This window comes from Microtus oregoni, unplaced genomic scaffold (assembly GCF_018167655.1).
Source record: "Microtus oregoni isolate MIOR12 unplaced genomic scaffold, Mior012 000019F_ref0000042, whole genome shotgun sequence".
Classification (NCBI taxonomy): Eukaryota; Metazoa; Chordata; class Mammalia; order Rodentia; family Cricetidae; genus Microtus; species Microtus oregoni.
In genome coordinates, this window is record NW_024543078.1 from 14,563,115 (window position 1) to 14,581,928 (window position 18,814).

General features: G+C 39.2%; 1 protein-coding gene across 6 annotated transcripts in view; it reads left to right on the forward strand.

Annotated features, from left to right (window-relative positions):
- Ccdc85a (coiled-coil domain containing 85A) overlaps nt 1–18,814 on the forward strand; it is a 192,804-nt gene that overhangs the window by 7,150 nt on the left and 166,840 nt on the right. For all 6 annotated transcript variants that reach the window (XM_041669464.1, XM_041669466.1, XM_041669465.1 and 3 more), the window contains exon 2: nt 49–1,003. In XM_041669464.1, coding sequence (XP_041525398.1) covers nt 49–1,003 — 955 coding nt within the window. The remainder of the gene's footprint in view (nt 1–48; nt 1,004–18,814) is intronic.

The following is an 18,814-nucleotide window of genomic DNA, read 5'->3' on the forward strand; positions in this document are numbered from 1 at the left end:
TGCCACCTCTTCCGTCTGTCTGCATTGAGCTCCCGTCTCTCTTTTCAGGATATTAACCAGAAACTCCAGGAGGACAACCAGGAATTGAGGGACCTGTGCTGCTTCCTGGATGATGACCGGCAGAAAGGCAAAAGGGTGTCCCGGGAGTGGCAGAGACTGGGTCGCTACACAGCTGGAGTGATGCACAAGGAAGTGGCGTTATACCTGCAGAAGCTGAAGGAGCTGGAGGTGAAGCAGGAGGAGGTGGTGAAGGAGAACATGGAGCTTAAAGAGCTCTGTGTGCTGCTGGACGAGGAGAAGGGCACGGGGTGTGCGGGCAGCCGCTGCTCCATCGACAGCCAGGCCAGCCTGTGCCAACTGGTGGCCTCTGCTGCACCCTATGTACGGGATGTGGGTGATGGCAGCAGCACCTCCAGCACTGGCAGCACCGACAGTCCTGACCACCACAAACAGCACGCCAGTGGGGGCAGCCCTGAGCATCTACAGAAGCCCCGGAGCGAGGGCAGCCCAGAGCACATCAAACACAGGAGCACTAGCCCTGAACATCTACAAAAACCCAGGGCTTCCGGGACCCCAGATCACCCCAAAGCATTGAAAGGACCTAGCCCTGAGCACCACAAGCCCTTGTGCAAAGGCAGCCCAGAGCAGCAGAGGCACCCACATCCAGGGAGCAGCCCGGAAATGCTGCCCAAGCATGTGCTGAGCGGAAGCCCTGAACATTTCCAGAAACACAGACCAGGCGGCAGCCCCGAACATGCCAGGCACAGTGGAGGGAGCCCCGAGCATCTCCAGAAACATGCCCTTGGAGGGAGCCTGGAGCACCTTCCCAGAGCCAGAGGAACAAGCCCAGAGCACCTCAAACAACATTATGGGGGCAGTCCTGATCACAAACATGTAGGTGGCAGCGGAGGCAGCGGCGGGGGCAGCAGGGAGGGCACTCTCCGACGGCCAGCTCAAGAGGACTCCGCATCCCATCACCGGAATGTCTACAGTGGCATGAACGGTGGGTCAGTACACGCTGGGGAACTGCTTTCCTTGGCAACTCAGTAGACCTTAGGAATTCAGAGGTGCTCTCCAGAGGTATTGGGAAGGGGAGTACTAGCTAAGGGTGGGTAGAGAGGAGACCTGGGATAATAATTATTTCCTGGGATAATTATCAATCATGTGTTCCCTTCACCACTCATATATATAGTATGAAGGAGCTTGGGTGTGAGGATTAGGGAGGAGAAGTGAACTGTTTATCTTGGGGGCTGCTGAGTTGCCAGGTTGAAATGCATTCTGTGTTCAATAGAAATAGATTCACTGACTCTGTCCTTGAACGCTTTCCTAGCTGTTTGCCATTTCCTACCAGGAATCGCTTGTGGCATGGCTTCCAGATGATTTTGAAATCCAGTGAATAGTTATATATAGGAAGAAATGAATATTTAAAAACAACAAAGAAATTTCATGTCCCTAAACAGTCTATAGGGGTTTTGCTAAACATGTACCTTTGTCTTAATTTTTTTTAAAAAATTTTTTTTCATTGGGTTGGAAGTGGTGGCATCGATCTGTGACCTTTATTTACATTTAAAATACAGCAAATGATTCCTTCCATACTCAAGACCTATCACCCTCTTCCCCAAAGTCTCAGCCATATTCTGAACAAGATGTACTTGCGCTGCAGGAGACATCTTTCTGGGTCATTTAAATGTGCCTGTTTAAAATGCGTACTGTCTAGAGGCTCAAAAGCGGAACACCCACTGTATTTGCTGAGGCGACATTATATTGGGGCTTTTAAACCTTTGGAAGAGGCTTAATTTTCTGCATCTTGGTTCTGAAATCACTTTGAACTTGAAAAAGAAATCATCTCTTAAAGAAAAAAAAAGCCGGTTCCTCCCACAGTTCTTTTGTGTTATCTATGGTTGGGTTGGAGTGAACATGATTGAATTTTATCAACTGTCCGTTTTCTACTTAAGATATCTGAGATTTATCATTTTATTTGAAAACTGCTCTAGAGTCCGTGGGCAGCGGGCTCCAAGCCGGGGTGGAGGCGGCAGCTGGTGTTAGCAATGACCCAAAAGGGTAAATTCTCAATATTGTACCCGGGGATTTGCCTGTTGGATTCCATTTCATCCTAATCCTTCTCTCTAGGGCTGGAAGCTTGCCTTCCAGTGTGTGCCGTGCTCTTCTGAGTGAAAGGGGAGAGGGCGGCAAAGTGCAAAGCTGCAGATTGCTTCCTTGTTCACATTGAGAGGAGACTGGGGGATGCCGGGCTCCGTCGTGGCGCCAGGATAGATGCTGGCCATTTGGCCCCACAGTTCTCCATAAGAGCCCAGAGTCATTTAGAAAGGCAGTTTGGTTGCTGCTTTCATGAGTTGGGTCATGATACGTTTTTTTCAGGGGCCACAATGGGTTAAAGGGAAGGTCAACAATGGCTTTTCCATTCCTTGATGACTTTTTAATGAGATGAGAAGTAACTGGGCACTATTTTAAGGAATCTTTTCTTAAATAAAAAAAAAACTGAGGGACAAGTGATTGGCTTACAAAATGGTTCTTTAAATAAAGAACTACAGTTTGCTTTTGTTATGCTTAAGACTGTACTATTATTTTCATCTGAAAATAATATTGTACATATTTTATTGGGTAAAAAGTGGTGGGTTGATCTCGTATATACAACATGGCATGGTTAAATCAATCTAATTAGCGTGTCCATTACCCAGCTTGCCAATAGTGATTATGTTGGGATGTATGAAGTTTGCCTTTTTAGTTATTTAGAGATACATAATACCTTGTTGGTCCCTGTACTCATCCTGCTATGCTTACTCCTTTGTCTCTTCTGACTCTGTGGCAGAATGTTTGTGTGGCAAGTACAAGGTTCTGAATTTGGCCCTCAGTTCTGAAAAAAGAAATCAGTTCATCAAATATGCGTGTCTATTCTTGGAGTTTTCTATCTTGTTCCATTGGTCAGTGTGTCATATAAAAGTTTTTATTCTGCTATGCGGTTTTCTATTATAATCTCTTTATAATATATTTTAAAATTTGTTCTTTTTGTTTAATTGTTTCGGGTATTCAGGGTCATTTATATATTTATTTTAATTTAAAAATTTTTGACTGTTTCTTTGAAAAATGATGTTGGGATTTTGGTAACGATTGCGTTGACTCTTTCGATAACTCATAGTGGTTTTACAGTATTAATTCTTCCAATTCCTGATGATAGAATGACCTCTGGTTCACCCCTTTGCGTGCTTACTTGTGTATATGTGTGAGGTATATGTTTGTGATGTGTGCATGTATGTGCTCATATATGGAGTTTGGAGGAAGGACATGAAGAGTATCTCTCTCGTTATTTCCCTGAGAAGGGTCTCTTCTTGAACCTGGAGCCAGGCTGGTGACCACCTGTTTCTGTCCTCCACTTTTGCTCCCTAGAGCTGGGCTGGCTATGCTTGGCTATTTCCGTGGTGGCTTGTAATTAGAACTAAGGTCCTTAAGCATGCACTGCAAGTGTTAACCATCTTACCAGATCCTCTTTCTTTAAATCCATATAGATCTTTTCACTATTTGTTATTGTTTTTTCTAGTGTAAATGGAATTTCTCCTCCCCCTTAACTTCTTTGTTGAATAGCTGCTAGTAGTTAATAGAAATGTTACTTATTTGAGGACACTGGGTTTATGCCCTTCAAGGCCACCTAATATGATTACTGAGTTTTTAGAAACTCAGATTTTATATTGAAACTTAGATTTTATATAGAGATTTTTAGAAATTTCTATATAAAAATTCATGTTATCAGCAAATACAGGAAGCCTCACTTCTTCTTTTCCAATTAGGATGTCTCTTATTTATGTCTTGGCAAGCATTTGATCCTGTGATAAATACAGCCATGAGAGTGGGCATCTTGGAGGAAAACGTTTACGCTTGTGCTGCTGAGGATGGTGTGAGCCAGCGGGTTGGACTTTTGGCCTTTACTGTGCTGAGGATGGTGTGAGCCAGCGAGTTGGACTGTTGGCCTTTACTGTGATGAGGTGCATCTCTTCTCTAATCCGTTGACTTCCTTTCTGTGAAAAGATGTTGATTTTTGTCAAATGCTGATAAAGATGATATCCTACATGACTCATCCTTACCCGGCTTCAGGTAAATTTATAGGGCCTAACAAATGATTTTAAAAATATAACAGTATAATAATTTAAGTAAATATCTATTGCAGTGAGTACATTATTGAAGAATTTCATATCCAGTTCAATTCTTGTGTCTAAGTATTTTCATTCTTAAGTAATGGCTCTTCTGCTAAGAGTTGATGCCCTCACCACAGTGGGATTCAAGCACATTTGCATTGCATTTTTATTTCTGTAATTAATTGGAAAATAAAGTGGCACAATGAGATATTTCCAGGTCATCAACCTGTAAACTTGGGCATTGGTAGCTTGTATTTATTTTGCCATTACAAATTAATTTTTGATATGGATGGTAAAACTTACTTTCCTCTACTTTTAAATTCACACATAATTTGTTGCGATCATTGGTGTATGAACAGATAAGAACCAGCCAGGAAGTTAATCCTGAATTGCAGATTGACTGAGTCGTTTCCAGAGCCACTCTGTTTGGGGTTGGCATGAAATATGAGTGCTGTGGATTAAGCTCTCGCATATTTTTGCATGAACAAGAAGTGGGTGAAAGCAAGTGGTTTGAACTGTGGCAGCTGACAGGTAAACTGTGTGCCTGCAGGGCGTTGTCCTCCACAAGGAGGATGGTCCCACTTTCTGCATTCTCATAGCCACACTCGTGCGCATGGATGAGCTCTCCCTGGAAGCATCTCAGCTGACTATGTCTCCAGCATCTTTAAACCCTCTCATGCTTTCAGTTATAAACTTTGGAGTTCTTGAACTTCATCTGCTGCTTTCTTAGTAGATGACACAGTTGATATAATCCCCAAGTAGAATGCTCAAGTAAATTTTAGATATATTTTCTCTCTTGAAACTTCAACATTCTTAGAATCATTTCTTATAGCTGTTTGCAAAAAGCAAATTCAGCACACAAAGGCACCTATCTTCAAAACTAACCCGAATCTTTGCATGTGGATGTATTTCCTTATAAGTTTCCTTTTTGTCTTAATTTATAGAGGGCTGAGAGTTCCCACTCTGAAACTGAAAGTTTCTACTTTGAAACTGAAGTAGATTCAACATTTACTGTATTTCAACATGAAGGCATTTGCTAATTTGTTAAAGTTGCTTTTTGTACTAGAGGTCTGAAATTAAAGAAACCATAAATAGCTATTTATACCTAGAAACCTTTACAAACTAGACGCCAAGCATCGAGAATGTGGGTTTTATTACCTGATTTTGTTGAAATCTGACCAGTTTCTTAGGAGGTTCAGGTGTCTCCTTTCACAACTCCTGCTTGAAGATGAAGCTGGATGAACTTTGCTTTTCAACAGTACTCTAGCTCAGGTCATGAATACCTTTGACGACTCAGGCTTTTTTTTAAAGCAATATCTCTTTTCTGTTGATCTCAGATAGAGGCAGTTTGCCCACTCACCATTATCAGTAAACAAATAGTTAATTAAAAGTCTTGATTTTAATTCCAGATGCACACATTGTTGGTTATCACAAAAAGAGTAGAAAAATATAAAACAAATAGTAGCCCTTTTGTATTGTGTTCTTTTTTCTAAAAGCAATAGGGTCACATAAATGATCACTTTCTTTCTTTTGATTCCATTTCTTTCCCTCCCTCCCTTCCTCCCTCCCTCCTTTCCTTCTTTTCTCCCTCTCTTACTTCTTTTCTTCCTTCCTGCTTTCATTTTTTCATCTTCTCACATACAGTACATCCTGACCAAAGCCTCCCTTACCTCCTCCTCTCCTCTCAGTTCTCTCACAGTTCCCCTCTACCCACCCCCAACCCCCAGAGTTTCTCCTGAGAAAAGAGCAGGCATCAGCTGAACACAGCAGAACAAGATACAACAACACTAGGCACAAACTCTCACATCAAGGCTGGGCAAGGCAATCTCGCAGAGAAAAAGTCCCAGAGACACCCCCACATCCACTGTTAGGAGTCCCCCTAAATTACCAAGCCAATGACCATAATATATATACACAGAGGTCTTAGAGTAGATACCCAAAGGCTCTGCAATTGCCACATCAGTTTCTGGTCACTCCCATGAGTCCTGCTTAGTTGATCCCACCAAAAATAAGTGTCCATAGGGGTGTAGATTTATGTCTGAGTCTTTAATTTGATTCCATTGATTGACATGTCTGTTTTTATGCCAATAATTTGTGTTTTTTTTTTTTAATTGCTACAGATCTGTAGTCCAACTTGAAATCAGGAATGGTGATGCCTTCTGAAGCTCATTTATTGTTCAGGATTGGTTAACTGTCTTGTTTTTTTTTTATATATGAAGTTGACTATTGCTTTTTTAAGGTCTGTTAAGAATTGTTTTGGGGGGCTGGAGAGATGGCTCAGAGGTTAAGAGAACTGACTGCTGTTCCGGAGGTCCTGAGTTCAGTTCCCAGCAACCACACGATGGCTCACAACCATCTATAATGAGATCTGGTCTCCAGAACACTATACACATAATAAATAAATTAAAAGAAAGAATTGTTTTGGGATTTTGGTGGTGATTATGTTGACTCTGTAGATTGTTTTTGGTAGGATGACCATTTTCACTAATTAATCCTACCAATTCATGAGCATGGAGATCTTTTCATCTTCTGATATCTTCTTCAAATTCTTGAAGTTTTTTTTTTTTAATACATATCTTTCACTTGTCTGGTTAGAGTAACCTCAAGATATTTTATATTATTTGCTGCTATTATGAAGGGTGTTGTTTCCTGATTTCTTTCTCAATCTTTTTGCCATTTACATATAGGAAAGCTACTGATTGTTTTGAGTTAATCTTATATCAAGTTAATCTTGTATCCAGCCACTTTGGTGAAATTCTTAATCAGTTTTAGGAGTTCTCTGGGAGAATTTTTGGAGTCACTTACATATACCATTTTATCATCTGCAAATATCAATACTTTGTCTCCTTCCTTTATAAGTTATATCCCCATTATTTCCTACAGTTGTTTTATTGCCCTAGCTAGAACTTTGAGTACTATATTGAATAGATATGAAGAGAGTGGACAGCCAGCCTTGTTTTGTCCTTGATTTTAGTGGAATTGCTTTGAATTTCTCTTTATTTAGTTTGATGTTGGCTATCAACTTGCCATACATTGCCATTTTTTTTTTTTTTGGTTAGATATATCCCTTGTATCCCTGATCTCTCCAAGACTTTTATCATGAAGGAATGTTGAATTTTGTCAAAGGCTTTTTTGGCATATAATGAGATTATGTAGTTTTTTTTCTGCCAGTTTCTTAATATGGTAGATTACATTAACTAATTTTCATATGTTGGACCATCCTTGCATCTCTGGATTGAAGCCTAGTTGATCATGGTGTGATGTGTCTTGTATTTAGTTTTCTAGTATTTTATTGAGTATTTTGAATCTACGTTCGTAAGGGAAACTGGTCTGAAATTTTGTTAAAATTTTGTGCAGTTTGGGGTATTAGGGTAACTCTGGCCTCATTAAATGAATTGTGCCATGTTCCTTCTGTTATATTTTGTGGTATAATTTGAGAAATACTGGCATTAGTTCTTCTTTAAGGGGACTATTAATGACCACTTCTATTTCCTTAGGGGGTTACAGGTCTATTTATATTGTTTATTTGATTAGAACAGGTTTCTAAAGTATGCCCATATGATTCTCCTGATTTCCTTGGTGTTCGTTTTTATGTACCCCTTCTTGTTTCTGATTTTGTTAATTTGGATATTCTCTCTTCATCACTTAGTTTGAAAATATTTTGTCTATCTTGTTAATTTTTCTCAAAGAACCAACACTTCATTTCATTAATTTTCTGTATTGTTCTTTGTTTCTAATTTATTTATAGTAGCATCTCTCTGTTTGATTATTTTCTACCATTTATTCCTCTTGTATGTGCTTACTTCTTTTTGTTTTAGAGATTTCAGGTGTGCTATTAGGTTGCTAGTATGAAGTCTCTCCAAGTTTTTTATGTAGTCACTTAGTGCTATGAACCTTCCTCTTGGCACTGCTTTCATTGTGACTTATATTTGGGTATGTTATATATTTATTTTTAGTAAATTCTAGAAAGTTCTTAGTTTCTTTCTTTATTTCTATCTTGACTCAATTTTATTCAGTAGATGTTCAGTTCCCATAACTTTCTGTTGTTGTTGAAATCCATCTTTAATCTGTGATGGTCTGATAGGATGTGGGAAACTCAATTTTTTTGTGTTTGTTGAGAGTTTCATTTTGACTGAGTATGTGGTCAACTTTGAAGAAAGTGAGTTTGGGCAAAATGTTTTGTAGATATTTATTAGGTCCATCTGACTTATAATGTCTTTTAGTTTATGCCTGGATGTCCTTTCCATTAGTGACAGTTGGATATTGAATCTACCACTATCAATGTGTGAGGACCAGTGTATGACTTAAGATTTAGTAATATTTTAGAAAAGTGTGTGGATCCCTTTCACTGGGGTCACAGATATCAAGAATTGAAAGATCATTTGGGAGGATTTTTTCCTTTGATGGGTATGAGGAGTCCTTCCATGTCTCTTTTGATTAGTTTAGGTTTGAAGTCTATTTTGTAAGATATTATAATGGCTATACCAGCTTGCTTCTTAGGTCCGTTTGTTCGGAAAACTTTCTTCTAACCCTTTACTCTGAGATAATGCATATCTTTGATGTTGATGTATGTTTCTTGGATACAGAAGAAGGATGGATCCTGTTTTTGCATCCATTCAACTTATCTGTGTCTTTCTAGTGGGGAATTGAGTCCATTGATATTGAGAGATATCATTGATCTATAACTGTAATTCTTGTTATTTTATTGTTGGTGATATATTGATTCTGGTTATGATGTGTCTCTGTGTGTGTTTCCCTTTTGGTTTTGCTGAAGATTATTTATTTCCTTTATTTTCAGCAGTGTTCCTAACCTCCTTGGATTGGAGATTTTTTTTTTTTAGTACCTTCTGTAGGGTTGGATTTGTAAATAGATATTATTTAAATTTGACTTTATCGCAGCTTTCTTGTTTTTTTTCCTTCTATGGTGGTTAAACATTTGTCTATATAGTAGGCTGGGCTGGCATCTGTAGTTCTTAGAGACTGCAGTACATTTATTGAGACCCTTCTGACTTTTAGAATCTCCATTGATAAGTCAGGTATAATTTTAATAGGTCTGCTTTTATATGTTACTTGGTCATTTTCCCTTGCAGTTTTTAATATTCTTTCTTTGTTCTGTATGTTTAGCATTTTGATTACTATTTGGTGTGAACACTTTCTTTTCTTGTCTGATATATTGGTGTTTTGTATGTTTCTTTTACCTTTGTTGGCATGTTCATTTTAGGTTAGAAAATTTTTCTTCCATGAATTGTTGAAAAGGTTTTCTGAACTGGTATTTTTCTCCTTCTTCTATTTCTAGTATTCTTACATTTGGTCTTTTCATGGTGTCCCAGATTTCCTCAATGTTTTGTGTCAGGAATTTTCTAGATTTAATGTGTTATTTGACTGATATATTGATTTCTTTTATTGTATTTTCAATGCTTGATATTTTCACTTTATTTTTTGTATTCTGTTTGTGAAGTTTGACTCTATAGTTTTTGTTCAGTTACCTAGATTCATTTCTAGGATTCCCTCAGTTTGTGTTTTCTTTACTGCTTCTATTTCCTTTTTCATGTCTTGAACAGTTTTATTTGTTTCCTTCAACTGTTAATTTGTTTTCTTGACTTTCTTGGCTTTTTAAAAGGAATTTATTCATTTCCTCCATTGTGTGTGTGTATGTGTGTGTACATATGTGTGTGTGTTTCCCTGGCTTTCTTTTTTTTTTAAAGATTTATTTATTTATTTATTTATTTATTTATTTATTTATTATGTATACAACATTCTGCCTCGATGTATGCCCGCAGGCCAGAGGAGGGTGCCAGATCTCAGTACAGATGGTTGTGAGCCACCATGTGGTTGCTGGGAATTGAACTCAGGACCTCTGGAAGAACAGCCAGTGCTCTTAACCTCTGAGCCATCTCTCCAGCCCCTTCCCTGGCTTTCTAAATTGTCTTTTTGTCAATTTCTTTAAGGGATTTATTCATTCCCATTTTAAGGACCTCTATCATTCTCATAAAAAATGGTTTTAAGGTCTTTTCTTGTGTTTCAATGGTGTTGGAAGATTCACGGCTTGCTGTAGTAGAATGGTTGGCCTCTGGTAGTGACATATTGCCTTGGCTGTTGTTGGTTGTGTCCTTTACACTATTATGTAGTCATCTGTGTTTGTGGTGATTATAAGTCTTGGTGCGGATTTCTGAGTTTGTCTTTGTTGCATTGGTGTTTTGTTCCTTGGTTTCTGTTTCCTCTTTTGTCTTCTAGCAAGAGTGGCCTCTGGTTAAGCAAGGGGTCTCTGCCCAAGTTAAGGGCTGGTCCATATCAAGAGGAACGGTGGACAGATTGGGGATAGGGTTGAGTGGGACATGGAGAGAGTTGAGGAAGCCCACTGGCAGGTGACTTACCTGAACTTCTGGAGGCCTGCGTGTTGTCTGACCAAGCAGGGGTTCTCTGCTCCATTGCTTTTGAGTACATCTCAAAGGATAATAACTGTATTCTCCTACATCACCCTACCCACCAGGACACACAAAGAATCCTGCAATTGGAAAAAGTCAGGTTGCTTTAGAGAAACTTTGGCTTCATTGGTAGAGATGGCAGAGTTACATGCCCAACTCTTGAGAGTTTCTTGATCCTCCTTGTGTTGGTGGTTTAGAGATTCTCTAGTGACAGAATGAGAGATCATGTCCCCTCTTCCTACACAGGAACAAATGCATCTGGATACTACCAGTCCTTCCAGTTTGGGGGAGGGACAAAATTAAAGCAAGCTTTTCTTCATGGCCCAGGCTAGCCTGGGCTTAGTGATATTCCTGCTTCCTGGTCTACCTCCCCAGTGCTGTAATTCTGGATACCAGATTCATTGTTCTGGTTTCCAATCTGGTTGCAGATCAAATTTACCATGGCTTTGAAAACATCAGCTGTTGAGGCCTTTACTCACATATGTAGATGGTATCGACTGGGAGCTTCAGAAAGCACTGGTAGTGGTGTGAGTGACCAGGCCAGGAGAAAACCACTCCTTGTGTAAGGAGCTGTGGGTTGGCATAAAGGCCACCACTAAAGCATTCTTGGAAAAAGAAGTTTATTTCTCCTTTCCTTTGACTGACCCCAAGAGTAGAAGGACAGGATATAGCAGGTATTGTGAGTCTCCCCTTCACTCGTGTCTAGGTCAGGGCTGTCTGGACATTCAACTGGTTTGAGGTAGAAAAGTTGGTGGTTTTGGTCGATGGTTGTCTAGCTATTTAGAGGAAAAAGCTGACATGTGAGCAGTGGAGGAGTGCTTTACCACTTAAAGGCTTTATGTCCAGCTGGAAAATGAATATAGCCTTCTATCTCATTTACAAGTGGCTATTGGTGGTGTATATACATCACACAAGTCCTGCAATGCGGAGTATTTTCCACAAGACAAGGCAGCATTTCAACCTCCCACTTCATTGGTTTTTACCCAGAGTTTTATACTGTTCCTAGTTTTATACCAAGGTCATTAATAAATAAGGAAGACCGTGTGAAAGTAGCTTTATCTGTGAGTGTGAGATAATCTGTGTAGAAGGAACTCTGCAGGGTTTCTCCAGAGCAAGGTTGTCTTGATTATACAGTGGCGTTTGATAGCAGAAATAACAACTCTTACAAATCTGTTATTTTGCTTTAAAAATAAAAGCCAAAGCATTACATATTCATGCATCCAGATAGAAGAAATCGAAGGATTCTTGAGAGATATTCAGTTATGCAATGTTATAACTGAGTTCATCTCATCTATGTTGTGTTGTGTTAGATAGTTAGTGGAATAGATAGCGCTTTTTCTTATGATCTTAGCATGATTTGGTAACTTTATATGTACTCTGATAGGAAACCAATTGAAGAAGTTTTGAAAAGCAGAATCATACTTGTATATGTAAAGCATTTTGTGTTAATTGTAAAAGCCATATGATTGAATGACATAAAAATCACAAACATCTAAGAGGCAAGCAATTGGAAAACTTAGATGGTTTAGCTCAGTTTAAGATGCATTGAAAAGCAGGATTTATTGTACCATGCTTTATGTGCAAAGCATGATGCATTAATCATGAAATATTGTTGATTAAATGACAAAAACTATTCCAAATAGTATGCTTTTTGATTATGAAAATCCCAGAGTCCCTGAGAGGCCATTGGAAAGAAAGGTACCAGCTGGTGCTGCGACACTAGTCTTCCCTTCCACTAGAGTCAATTCCACAAAGTGTGTATGTTCTTTTAATCTAGATGACCAGTCTTTTCAGTAGAAAGATTGTTCATATTTGCTATGTGTATGTATTTATGTACATTTAGATTACTCAAATATTGTATCTGAACAATGCCAAACACTCAACTGTAGTCAAGCAAATATTGAAATGCCACGTTGGCATTTCTGGCACCCAGCCACATGCCTTGTTGCTGTGAATTCAATCAAGAATCTCTTTCCATTTATGAGGAATCAATTTGTTTACACCCAATTTAAATCACTTCCATACTTTTATATTCTGGCAATTGCAACTTTTAGAAGATATAATAGAAATAACAGGATCATTAGATTCGAATTTAGAACAAAGCCTGGGAAATACAAGTCTTTAAGCTGTTGAGGGTCATCAAGTAAATGCCTTTAAAGAGTGACCCAGGGCTACAGATGCATGGGTGGATGCCCATCACCATATGAACGAGTAAATACTGTGGAACACAACATATACAGAGCTGCCTACTCAGTAACAATAACTCAGTAACATTCTGGAAGCATTGCTGTAGGAATCTTAGTTAAGCTTCATCGGTCAGAAACAAAAATGTGAACCCAAGTTTTTCTGAAGTTATGAGAAAATGAACAGCCATAGCATTTATCTTGTGTAGCAACACAGGGCCAGTGTGTGCTTGATGGGGACACATTTTCCAGACTGAAGTTTCTGACAGTAGGTTTTACCATTTCTCACACTGCATTCCTGTCCCTGGCTGGGGCGTGGGACTACGTTATCATGCTCTCAGTGGTACTCGCTTCCATCTTAGGCAGGCCTAAGTCGTACCGTCATTTCTGATTGTCTACTGTAGTTTGGGAAAGTAGATAGCCACACTGTTTATAACTGTGTGTCTAAGAAAGAAAATGATGTTGAGTTGTCCTTCTGTGAGGAAAGAGATATCTCTGTGTACTTTCCCTTGATTTTCCTTGATGCGGGAGTGTCATCTATCTATTGCTTTCATTTGGTTAATTAATAAAGAGACGGCTTGGCCTTTGATGGGCCAGCCCTTGCGTGGGTGGAGTAGACAGAGTAGAATTCTGGGAGAAAGAAAGCCGAGTCAGGCAGTTGCCATAGCTCTCCTCTCCAAGATGGATTCAGGTTCAGATCCTTTTCAGTAAGCCACCATTTCGTGGTGCTACACAGATTATTAGAAATGGGTTAATCAAGATGTGAGAATTAGCCAATAAGAGGCTAGAACTAATGGGCCAGGCAGTGTTTAAAAGAATACAGTTTCCGTGCAATTATTTCTGGTGTAAAGCTAACCATGCGGGCGGCCAGGCACTGGGAATGCTGCCCACCACTCCTACCACATTTCCTCTCTCTTTGGTTTGTATTTTTGTGTGGGAGAGCATTCATGTGGAAGTAGTCATTGACCTCTGTTGTTTTCTACCTCACCCACCATATTGTTGAAGATGTGGTCTTTCTTGAATCCAGAGACACCAGGTTTAACTAATCCTACTTATTAGTTAAGCTGGTGGTCAGCAAGCTCTGGAGATTTGCCGGTCTTTGCCCACTAGGATTACAGATGTGTATGATCCTAACACAGGCCCTTATATTTGCCAACTCAACCATCTCCCATGCACCCATTTTGTATTTTCAATATTTATTCTTTATTTCCCAGGTCTAGACTACACTTTGGGTAATTGAATGTTTCTGTAATAGAAGAACTCAAATAGTTATATTTCTGATACTTTGACATAAGCATGCCTTACACTTCAAGATATTTTAACACATCATATGTATAATCAGCATTGTATATATTTGTAAAATTGATTTTGAACTTAAATCCCATATGTGTTAAGAATCATTTCATGTTCTGAAATGGGCTGATTTTAAGAAATTGACAGTAGTAGACCATAAAACAAGTTGAAAACAGATGCATGAGATCTCGGCACAAATTTATGGGGGTTTCTCATCCCTGAGGTTAAAGTTCCTGCACTGCCTGATGAAAACTGCATTCTTGGGAGCCCATGCAAGGCTTTCCAGGAGGAAGAAGTTGCTCTTTCTTCAGCAGAGTTCCCTGGGAGGAAGAGAGGCAGGAGGGTGGTGGAGGGCACAGCAGGCTGCTTTTTTATTCCATCAGTCAAGGCTGCCTCTCCTCTCTAAGATGAAAGGTGATAATTGGGCTGTGTAACGTGGCTGTTTACTTCCAGTGTTCACATCAATACTTTCAGTCCTGTGTATTCAGGAGCCATTGGTGCTAAGACTAGCAGGGAGGAAACTTCAGAAACAGAACCTTCAGAACTTCAGGTCTCCTTGATTTTCTCTGAGACAAAGAATGATGATTTTGTAGTTATGCAAAGGCTGTACTCAAATAATTTTTATGGTTTCTCTGACTTTTCTATTTCCTTCCTTTCCCATTTCCTTCTATGTGGTATGGTTGGGCTATAGAATGCTTTAACTGACATCTTTAAAAACATGTGCTTTCCTTTATAAAATTGAAATAAATCATGTTCCCCTTCCTTTTCTTATCTTCAGCCCTTCCCATGTACCTACTTCTATCAAATTTATTCCCTCTGTGTCTTTGTTACATGTGTATACATGCACCTAAATACGTAAATACAAACTGCTAAGTTTGAATAATGTTACTTGTATGTATATAATTTCAGGTCTGACCACTAGGTATTTGATAACCAATTTTGGGGCTCTTTCCTGGGAAAGACTCTTTCTCCTGCTTTCAGAATTCCTTAGTTGTTTATAGTTCTTTACCTAGGATTTAGGCCTCATGACAGTTCCTCTTCCACATGAATGCACCTATTGTCATCATTGTTCAGGTCTTGTTACAGCAGTTGATGAGACTTCATAGGTGTAGCATCTCTGGCATTGCTAGGAGACTATATCTCGCAGCAAGCTTCCTGTTCCTCTGACTCCTATATGTTTTCTACCCCTTCTTTCCCCTATGATCCCTGAGCCTTATAGGTATGGGAGTTGTGTTGTAGATATATCCATTGGGGCTGTACACCACTCACTTGTTCTAAGCATTTTGATCAATTGTGATTTTCTGTAATGGTCTCTCTATGTCTATTGCAAGAATACTTTTAAATTTTATTCCATTTCATTTTTTTTTTTTGCTGAAGGGTGAAAGCCATACTTGTGTGTATAAGGATAAATAGTCAAACATTCAGATGTAGGAAAGGAATTATGCTGGCTTAGTAAGTGGCAATTTAGGTTTTCCTCCAAGATTTTCTCAGGGAATCAGTTCTTAGATTTGTCTTCTGTCAGTTTTTAGTTTAATTACATCATGATTTAGAAGATACATGAAGTTATTTCAGTTTCTCTGAAACTTTTAGATTTGTTTTATTTAAGAAGATACCTATTTTTTAGTCTGTTTTAGAAAACATTTCAGATTCTGCTGTGTATTTAGATAGAATATTGTGTAGATAACTGTTAAGTTCATTCATTGTATTGTCAGTTAATTCTCGGGTATCTCTGCTTAGGGTTTTATTTTTTAATGGGGTATATTGAAATGAAATAACTTACTATTACTGGATTTATGTCAATATATGTCTGTAATTCCAGTAAGTGATATGAAATTGGGTGCCCTCAAGTTTGATGCACACACATTTAGGATAATATATCTTCTTGGCTAATTGTTTCTTTGATTAGCTTGAAGTGTCCTTCTTGATATCTTCTGGTTAGTTTTAGTTTGAGACCTGCTATGTCATATATGATAGAAAAACCTGTTGTTGTTTGGGCTTGCTTGACTGGAGCACTTTTGTCCATAACTTCACTGTAAGGAAGAGCTCAAGATTTTGCGACAGAACTTTTCCTGGGGAGGTATAAGACACACATCTACTCACCCCAGATTGAGAACTCACGACAGACCTAAGTCCAGGGAACTAATGACAGACCATCGCATGGATAAAGTCCAACTTGGTGTACCAATGAAGTCTATTGAGGTTTTTTTTTTTTTTTTTGAATATTGGTGAAGGACTGCTTACAAGAGCAGAAATGACCCAAAGACACATGTATCACCAAGGTCCACCCCAGCATGGGTGATAGCATCTGGGAACCTGGAGCACACTGTACAACTTGTAGGCAGCTCAACAGGCTGGAGGTGTTCTTTTCAAGTGACTCTGGTCTAAACCTCATCTAGGCAGCTCTGCTAATTTCTGCTTCTTCTAGACACCTGGTTTGGTCTCATAGTCTTTTTAGCTTGATTTGGTTTGTCTTAGAGAGATTCTCAGCTTTTATTGTTTCCTCTGGCAGGGAGGGGGGTTGGTGCATCCAGTCAGTTTTAGGACTTTCCTGAAGCTATTTGGAGTTGTTTACCTTACTGTTTTCCTATAGCATAGAATGTTTTATTTTGGGGGAAGCTGTTACACAACAACTATCTTGTGTATCAAAAGATATATGGATTTTATTTATTGATCCATTCAGTTAGTTTGTTGTGTCTTTTGATTGGAGAATTGAGGCTATAAATATTAAAAATTATTATTGAAAGATGTGTGTCTTTATTACTGTTCTATTGCTGAGAGAAGACACCATGATCTAAACAACTTTTAAGAAAGCATTTAACTGGGGACTTGCTTAACTTTCAGAGGGTTAATCCATGATTATCATGGCAAGGGATGTGGCAGCAGGCAGGCAGGCAAGGTGTTGGAGCAGTAGTTTAGAGATCACATCTGATGGGCAAGTTCAAGCTAAATGGGGTGGGGGGAGAAAAATGGAGAGAGAGAGGCATTCAGAGAGATTTGCAGGCAGAGAGACACACACACATGAGAGAGATAGAGACAAAAAGATGAGAGAGAGAGAAAGGCAGACAGAGAGATATAGAGCATACACACAGAGAGACAGAGAAAGAGATACTGGGCCTAGCATGGGCTTTAGGAACCTCAATACCCACCCCCCAGTAACACAACTTTTCTAACAAGATAATATCTCCTAATCCTTATCCAATAGTTCTACCAACTGGGAACAAAGCATTCAAGCAAATGAGACTGTGGGGGCCATTCTTATTCAGATAACTGCATGTTTGTCCCATTTTTTTTTTTGTCAACTTGACATAAGCTAGAATTATGTGGTAAGATGAACTTCAATGGAGAAAATGCCTTCATCAGATTGTCTGTAGTCAAGTCTGTGGGGGTACTTTTCTTTATTAATGATTGATGTGGAAGGGCTCAGCCCATTGTGGGTGGTATCATCCCTGAGATGGTGGTTCTGGGTTGTATAAGAAAGCAGGCCGATCAAGTCATGAGGAACAAGTCAGTAATCAGCATACTCAGATGCATTGTATTATAGCTACCTAAAAGTTTAGAATAGTAATTTGCACTCTAGAAGCCATGGAGCATACCATGTAGCCTATGTGTTTAGTAGGTGTTATCATCTAGGTTCACTTAAGAACATGCAGAAATTTACTTAATGACAAAGTCACTTTTTTGTGTCTTGGAAAGTATCTCTGATGGCTGCAGTGGTACATGCCCATAGTCTCAGCTACTCATGAGGCTTAGGCAGGGGAATCATTTGAATCTAGGAGTTCTTGGCTATAGTGTGCTCTGGTGATAGAATGTCCTCACTAAGCTCAGCATCATTATCGTGGCCTTCCACGAGTGGGGGACCACCAGGATGCCCAAGTGGTGATAAACCGGCCCAAGTTGGAAAATATTCCTTCCCCCAGTGTATGTGTGCAGATGCACAAACACGCATGCAGTTACTTGTTTTATTATAAATTCAGTTGTGGTTAGATATTTATTTCAATGTTATAAATAGAAATTAGGACAGTGTAGTTAAGTTCAGTTCAGAAAATCATAATTCTAAGACCTAGTTATAGAACTCTCTGCACTAGAGATATCAAAGTATTCAAGCCTTCAGTCTTTTGAAGAAGAAAACGAGATGAAATAATTGCTCAAGACTAGTTTCAAGTTGGTAAAGAACTAGAGAACTAGTTACTCCGAGAGCACAGAGCAGTTTTATGAAGAGGGCACGATTTGTTCTGGCTTTCAAGGGCACTTGATGTAGGGATGCTTAATAGAAATGGAACCATTTTAGTCCCATTTCTGTTGAAAAAATTTGAAACTAAGAGACATGGAATGAGACTGTGAGACAGGTAGTAGACCCTAGCTTAGCAAATGCTCTAAAGGAGACCAGGACCTCGAGAAGATTAAGTGAGTTCAGTTTATTTTCCAGGATTCTCTAGTCACTTTCTTTCTTTCTTTCTTTCTTTCTTTCTTTCTTTCTTTCTTCCTTCCTTCCTTCCTTCCTTCCTTCTTTTTTCTTTCCTTCTTTCTTTCTTTCTTTCTTCCTTCCTTCCTTCCTTCCTTCCTTCCTTCTTTTTTCTTTCTTTCTTTCTTTCTTTCTTTCTTTCTTTCTTTATTTCCTTCTTTCTTTATTTTTGAGACAGGGTTTCTCTGTAGCTTTGGAGCCTCTCCTGGAACTAACTCTGTAGAGCAGGCTGGCTTCAAACTCACCTCTGCCTATCTCTGCCTCCCTACAGAGTGCAGGGATTAAAGGTGTGCCCCACCACTG